Source organism: Hyperoodon ampullatus (assembly GCF_949752795.1).
Source record: "Hyperoodon ampullatus genome assembly, chromosome: 15".
Classification (NCBI taxonomy): Eukaryota; Metazoa; Chordata; class Mammalia; order Artiodactyla; family Ziphiidae; genus Hyperoodon; species Hyperoodon ampullatus.
In genome coordinates this window covers 88431344-88438984 of record NC_136928.1, presented here as the reverse complement: position 1 = coordinate 88438984, position 7641 = coordinate 88431344, and the positions used below count along the sequence as shown (strand labels likewise).

Here is a 7641-nt window from a genome sequence, read left to right as displayed (position 1 = left end):
AATGTGTGCATAGATATGAGGAATTACAGTCTGAATGTTTCCCTGTGTGCCAAAATGTGTGTCTATTTTATTCTGGAAAGTAACTCAGTCCTCAGTCGTCATGGGCCTGCTGTGCTAAAGGGATGAAAATCATCACAAATGAAGAAAATGCTTGTTAGGATCTGAAGAACAGTGCTCAGTGTTGATGTGTCTGCCGTCAAGTCCTCAGTAGTTCAGTCCACACTGATTTGGGGCAATCCTGGGTTGCTCAGATTAGGCTGCATTTTGTAGAATGAGCTGGATACTTGTTGCTCAAAACTCCGTTTCTCTGAAAATATTCCAGGGCTCAGGCTTTTAACTTACTGGAGCGGCAGGTCCAGGTAATGACGGGGTGTGTTTGAGAGGCTCTCTTGCTGTGTGAGAGGATGGCTGGGAAGCTACAGCTTCTCTTTGGCTCGAGGAGATCAGGTCATGAGTTTCAGCAAGAAGGAGCAAAGGGCTCGGGCTCTGGCTCTGCTCTGAGACCACAAGTGTGGAGGGTCCCTGTGCTCGGACCCCTCTAAAGACCCACTTCTTTCAGACTTAGCCTTTAAGAAGTTGAGGCTCTGGTCTGGAGTAGGAAGAGGAGTCCTGCTCTGCAGCTTTGTCCTGACATCTTCATGTGTTAGGGCAGCAGAAGAAAGGTATGTGGACGCAGCGTATGCCACTTAAGGAAAACCTGCTGCTAACGCAGGATGTGTGCTCTGCCCTCTGGGATGTCAGGGTACACAGAAACGCTTGACTGTCTGCGTCGTCACCAACCAGTTACGACTTTGCTACTGCGATTTAGAACTTCGGGAATTGGAAGCAATTAATCTTTTAAAATGTTCTAAAATTATTTTAGCAGAACTATCTGTATTTTAAACTACCCACTTCTTGATAAAAAGTGAACACGGTTACTGACGGTGGTGACCAGTGTGACGTGGGTCTCCGTGTTGTGTTGGGAAAGCCCTGGCGTGCCCGTCCTGAGACGGCGCAGAGGCAGGCCCACGCTCGGGAGCAGTTCCACGGAAGTGTAGGCTCCTGGGTACCATTACTCTGGGCTTTTCGCTCCGGGGAGCTGTCTCTGCAGGAGAGCAGTCTTTGGGGAACGACTGTGGGGAAGCAGGGGGTTAGCTCGCAGGCACAGAGACAGGAAGCCTGTGGCCTGAGCGGTTGTTCCGGTGGATGTGGACGCTGGGCATCTGGTCTCCCCACTTGTGAGTAGATGGCAGTTGTTTTCCAAGGATGTGCCTGGTTCATCTTTGGAAACAGTGATGCTTTAACTATAAAGAAATGCTTAATAAAAGCAACATTCTCATCTCCCCGGGCAGGTACTTTGGGAGACTTACAAGAATCCATTCATTGCTTTAAAAATAAGAAGTTTTCTGTTTGCCACGTGGGCAGTGGAAGAGAAACTGGACAGCATTCAGATGAGAAGTGAAGGTGGAGGAATTTCTCAGCTTTGGCATTAAAAACTGTGCTTTCACTTCCCCCACATAGAAAGTGTTATACAAGTTTCAGTGAGCTTGTGGAAGATGTGGGATGATACCCTCCCCTAACCACTTGTTTCACTGAACCCCCATTTGCGAGTGGGACTTCTGATGGGAAGAAGCAGCGCTAAGGACGCAGCTCAGGGCAGCACCCACTGCCCGGCTGACCCCGAGCGTCTGTGCAGACGTTGTTGAGCGCAGCCTTCGCCACGGTGAGCACACCTCCTCCACTTACAGGAGACGAAGGGGCAGCCATCTGACTGCAAGGCAGACCCGGCATCTGGCTGTGCCTATAGCACCCAGGACACACGGCTAGTGTCCAGTCGTGAAGTTATAGTTTGTGGCTGGAATCGATGGCATTTGTCTCAGGAAAATAAAATCTTTCAGCCCATCCCTTGACTTGCTGACAGCGTTATGTGTTACATGTCAGCCCTCAAGAGCCCAAGGTAAAAAGTGTAGCTCATAAACTCAATGTGTATTTATATTTTTACCATCAGAGGCTTTGAAAAAATAACTTTGATAGAAACATTTAAAGAGGATACCTATTCTTAGCTATTCTTCATAAGTGTATTGGTATAATGACAGAATTCAATGCAAACATTTGCCAGATATGTCGCTAAAATTTGCATGGATGTGGTTAGTCATATACTCGTTTATGAATGTTTGAATGAAAGCCTAGAAGTGGGTGGGCAGATACACACCATGTCACGCACCGAAGTCAGTAGCCAGTGGGCTGTGTGCAGGTTAATGTGAGCTCGGCCAGCGTGTCCTCCTGCGACCAGGTCTCAGTGGCTGCCTGGGTGCTGTGTGTTTACCGCTGGCCAGTATCTAGAGCTATTTTGAGTGTTCTGTCAACCTTGCTCAGAGTAAGTCTACTTTACCCAAAGGATGACTGTCTCTAAACTCCCATGAATTTTTCATGTCCCAAATGCATCCAGTCTTTGGTGTGTGGGCCACAGCGACTGGGCTGTCAGCTTACCTTATCCCTCCATGCACATCGGACTGACAGCCAGCCGAGTAAGAAGCCGGGCGCATCTCTTATAGTCTACAAGGGAAATAAATCACAGACCCTCGTCAGCTACCTCAACGACTTAAATGAATAGCATTCATTTTAAACAAGCATAGCAACTGCTAAAGCCATTCATCCCTTTAAATATTCTGAATTCCTTGGAAACAATACATAGACTGTCATCTGCAATCATGGCTCGAAGTTGTTGATTTAATAATTTATGGTGCCTCGGGGCCTTTAGCATCACGTGACAGAAGTTAAATGATGTAACTGGGAGGCTGTGGGAAGTGGGGATGCAGAGTCTCCCACGCGGCTGCTCTCTGCCTGTTTTCTTCTCGCAGTAGCTGCTGGGCTTATTAAAACAGCTTTCGTTTTGCTTCCTAGAGTTCGGTCTTCCCGTGCCCCGTGTTACTTAACTTCTAGGTCACGTGCAGGCCGAGTCCCCTCTTGAGTTAATCATAACACAAAGCCTTCCGCACAGAAATTCTGAAGACAGTGGGTCAACAGCCAAGTACCAGAGCAAAAAAACCTGGCTGGACAATGGAGGGAAGCAAGAGCTGATTTCTGAGTGCAGACTGGTTTTCCTAGGTGTCTCATATGGTTTCCTATTTCATTAGTCTCATAGGTGCTGCCTCAGAGGACACAGCAATCACGCCCATGAAGGGATTCCTCAATATGGAGTTCACTTCTCAAGAGTCACAAAATCATACTTAAAGATGGAAGAATTCATACTCTTAGCTGAAATTCTGAGTGAATGAGTAAATTGACAGCAATAAATATGCACAGCATGTTTGTCAGGCAAGCACCTAAGTCTTCTAAAAACACACCCGCTAAATATCTGGAGGACATAATAGTTTGGGCTCAAAGGAAAAAATTATCTGACAGCTGGAAGCGGGGTCATCAGGATTCCTGGCTTTTCTGCTCTTATTCAGATGCGCCATGTGTTTTAGGATGTGGTTTTCCTAAAGAGACCACACGTGGAAGCAGCGGACTGTAGGAGCTCAAAGGAGATACTGGCATTTGCCACACACCCTGAGATCCTGAGGGCGACCATGACCCCACTGGGCCACATGTTCTCCACCCTGATGTCCACCTGGGGTCCCCTTAAGGTACAGACTTTGCTCAGCAGGTGTGGTGGACTCAAAAGTCCTGCTCTTCCCAGGAGCTCACCCCAGGACCACACCTTGAGTGAGAAGGTCTGTGGTTCCTTCTGTCTAACCGGCCAGGATTCTGGGAACTGTCGTATGCAGCCTTGAGCAGCACAGAAGTGGCCAGGTTGGCTCTGCAGCTCTTTATGGGCTGAGAGAGGTGGGACCCACACAGCAGCCACTTGTCCAGGGCACAGATCTGCTTCCAGGCCCAGGGGCATTTCTGACCGGTCCTGGGCCTACCACCTCACCTTACGGGTGACTAGGAGCTTGGTGGCGGCCCACTCAGCAAAGGAGGCAGCAATGTGGGTGGCACCTGCAGCGTCTGCAATGGGGCACACGCAGCCTAAGTGCCTTGTCTGTCTCCTTGCCCATGAATGAAAGGATTCAAGCAATGACCCTAAGGGTCACTTTCAAATTTAGAATCTATGATCCTATTATTGTAAAACAAGATTTAACATAAAAATATATACACATTGAAACAAAATGAGAAGGTTCTCTGACCCCTAGAAGCAGGTTAGTAATTCTCAAACAGAAGGTGATTCCATTTCAGAGGAAGGAAAGAAGGAGGTGAGGTGTCCCAGGTCCACGTGGCCTGGATGAGAGGGTGAGACTGGAGCATGGAGCTTCTGGGACACGGTGCCACCCGTTGACTCATGCCACTGTCCCCGTGGTAGCTTTGACGGGGACCACCCCAGCTCCCTCCTGAAGGGGCTTCCTGTCTGCCTGCCATGTTTGCGGACGTGCAAGACAAGGAGCTCCATAAAGGGATGCTGCTGCCTGCACAGAGCAGCTTCCCCTTCATGGAAAGGGGCTTATTGTTTTGAGCAGGACAGGCAGGTCTGGTCTGCTGCCCCTTGGGACAGTCCTGAAAGCAGCTCCTAAGAGACCTGGCTTATTTGTACAACTGCCCTCCTGTGAGCCTTAAATGGAAGGAAATTTGTGATCCCTACACACACAAAAAATTGGTGTAGGGCTCTAGCAGATGTCACTCTAGCTAATAAGTTACTTGTCAGCACTCTCTGTTTTGTGAAGAGCACAGGAAGCACTTTTGAGGGAAAATGAAGTGCACTTTGTTGTGTATAAACCAGAAAGTTACAGCTGAGAGCCAGACAGAAAAGGGCACCTGCATGTCTGAATTAGTGATGAAGCCAAGCAGAAGAGCAGGATTTTGAAATAGCAGTAAAATTCCTGGGTGATGGGGTTATAATTACCGGTGGAAACAAAAAGTCTCTGGCCAGGGCAGTGGGGATGGCCCAGGGCCAACCATAGTTACCGTACACCCTGCAGTGGTCATTTTAGCAACTCATTTGAAACATTTGTTCCACTGTCAGAGTTGAGTGGATACAAGGACAGGCATCAGACCAGAATTCGGGAACGTGCGTGGAAGAGGCCAGCCCCTTCCAAGAGCCGATTCATTCCAATGTTCCACTAGCTGCTGCCTGCGGTTATCTTCTTAAGCGGTCTACTCACCCCAGCCCCTGACTGCATAGTCAGCAGGGAGTAATATTAGCAAACCTGGGTTACAGAAGGCAGGGGCCTGTTCACCTAGGTGGAGGGGCCTGAAGTCTCGTCTACACTGTACTGGCATTTCTAAAGCGAGTTGGATGCGGCCACTTACAGGTGGGGATGGTGCAGTCTCGGGTGTTGTGGTAAAGTCTGTGGAAGTGTTTGCTGCACTTTGGGCTGAAATAAAGAGGACCTGGAACGTGGAAGAAGAAACAGATTGTGAGGGCTGCGGGATGCCAGGAGCTGGGGAGCGACGAAGTAATGCGTGGAAAGCTTACCTGTAAGATGTTTCAGAAACTTGTCTTTCATCCTTAGATCTCGAGGAACAATTTCTGTTTGAGGGAAAGTAAGTTGATTATTAAATTGCCTGAAAGAAGCATGTTTTCATGTGATCTGAAGTGAATGTTTAAAGTTACCGGAAATTCTGCCCTGAACACAGCAGCCCCATGATTGCAGTACGTGACAATGTGAAGACGGGTGATAGGGCACATTTTCCTCAAATCATATTAACTGTTCTCCAAACTCCGGTATTAATGTCCAGTCTCCACCACTAGGATAGAGGCAGGGACTGTAAAGTTATAGGAAAAGAAAGGTAGGTGTGTGTGTGTGTGACAGTTATCTTCCAGTGAATAAATCACTCGTAGACACTTTCATCTTGAAGAGCTTGGGAATCAAATTCAACAACCTCGGGCTTCCCTGGTGGCGCAGTGGTTGGGAGTCCGCCTGCCGATGCAGGGGACGCGGGTTCGTGCTCCGGTCGGGGAAGATCCCACATGCCACGGAGCAGCTGGGCCCGTGAGCCATGGCCGCTGAGCCTGCGCATCCGGAGCCTGTGCTCCGCAACGGGAGAGGCCACAACAGTGAGAGAGGCCCGCGTACCAAAAAAAAAAAAAAAAAAAAAAAAAAAAAAAAAAAAAAATTCAACAACCTCTCAGAGTTCTAGGAAGAAAACCTGATCTCATACTTCAAACAAAAAATTTGCTATAGGTATATATTCTTCTAGGTATATATTTAGAAAAAGGGGTAGTTGCTGTCAAAACCACTTGTTATGAAGGCTGGTGTGAATGCATGGAAACAGACATTAACCTGGTTGGATGAGATAAAGGTACAATTCCCAGGGAAAGACTGTACCGGCACGGCGCCTAGTTACTGTTGGTAACTAACCTGACTGACATTCTTTCTGACTTCAGCCTTGTTTTTGCTTTTTTTTTTTTACAGTCATCTGGATTCATTTTCACTCACCTGTTCTGCACTAGTAATGCGATGGCACGTGGTCACACTACCACCAATTCTCATCTGAAGAGGGAGCATTTCCATAAGAATCTTACTTGCAAGGCTTAGACATCTCCTAAATGTCAGTCTTCATTTACAACTAACTTTAGTCAGTCTATATAAAATTGACCTTATCATATTTGACCTAATTGTGTCATGAAAGCATTAAAAGCTTGCATGCTTTCCTTGGTAATTTCCCAAGGGGCAGCCACTCTGGGAAGGCTCTGCCATGGGGGGGGGGGCGGGGAATGGGAATTTCTGTCTCAGTTGAAACTGCTTTGCTGAAAATATTTCCATTTCCAAAATAACAGATGACAGTTCTATGCTGAAATGACTGACCTAGGTAACAACTCACACGTCTTAGAAGTGGATGAGGGATAGTTACGTTATCTGCCAGGCATCATTCATGGAATTCCTATTTCCTTCTCTAAAAAAAATATTTCCCAGTTTTTTTAACAGTCAAAATGTATTTGTATTTTAAAAATACGTATGTGTTCTCAAAGACAGTTCTATTTCCAAGCAAGTACTAGTTCTTCTAGCGTCTTCTGAGACAGGACAGGCGGACCCGCCGTCAACACCGCACACACCCGGGAGGCCTTGGGGAGCGGTCCACTCCGCCTACACAGCCACGCGGCGGGGACACTCACCCACTCTCTGCTCCTCCGGGTAAGCCCCGTAGTCCGAGACCTCCCTGCGGCCCGGGGTGTAGTCCTGCCGGCCCGAGAGCTGCAGCCTCTTGGACTCCCCCGAGTGGTACTTCCTGAGCTCCTGGACGATCTCCACGATGAGCTGCAGCAGCGTCTGCCTGTCCGCGGCCTCCCGGGTCTCCGCGACCCCCCGGCCGGGCCCCGCCGCCCCCAGCACGAGCAGCAGCCCCAGGAGGAGGGGGCGCCCTGGTCCGCGCATCCTGCGCTCGGCCAGGCTGGGCGGATCCGACGCGCTCCCGGAGCTCGGCTCACTGCAGGGACAGGGGTGCGGGAAGACCCGGACAGCCAGTCGGCGGGGGGAGCGGGGAGGGCGGGAGAGGCCACTCCCCTCGGTCCGCGCGCCCCGGCCCTGCGGACCCAGAGGATGCCCGCCAACCCAGTGGAGGGACGCGCCGCGCCGTCCCAGGCCTGGAGGGCGGGCGGGGGCCCGGCAACGAGAGGCTGGGCCGCGGTCTCCACGAGGACTCGCCCTCCCCGAGGTCCCACGCGCTGATGCTGAGAGTAAG

At 49.7% G+C, this 7641-nt stretch overlaps 1 protein-coding gene across 1 annotated transcript; it reads right to left on the bottom strand.

Moving 5' to 3' along the window:
- Window positions 1-2470: 2470 nt before the first annotated feature.
- Window positions 2471-7377, bottom strand: ALKAL2 (ALK and LTK ligand 2; the record flags this gene model as incomplete). The annotated part of the gene is made up of 4 exons (XM_079720706.1): window positions 7076-7377; window positions 5435-5488; window positions 5269-5349; window positions 2471-2535 (listed from the first exon to the last, which is right to left on the bottom strand). The coding sequence occupies exons 1-4, from the start codon at window positions 7332-7334 to the stop codon at window positions 2471-2473; spliced, it is 459 nt and encodes a 152-aa protein (XP_079576832.1). The 5' UTR covers window positions 7335-7377.
- Between the last annotated feature and the right edge of the window lie 264 nt (window positions 7378-7641).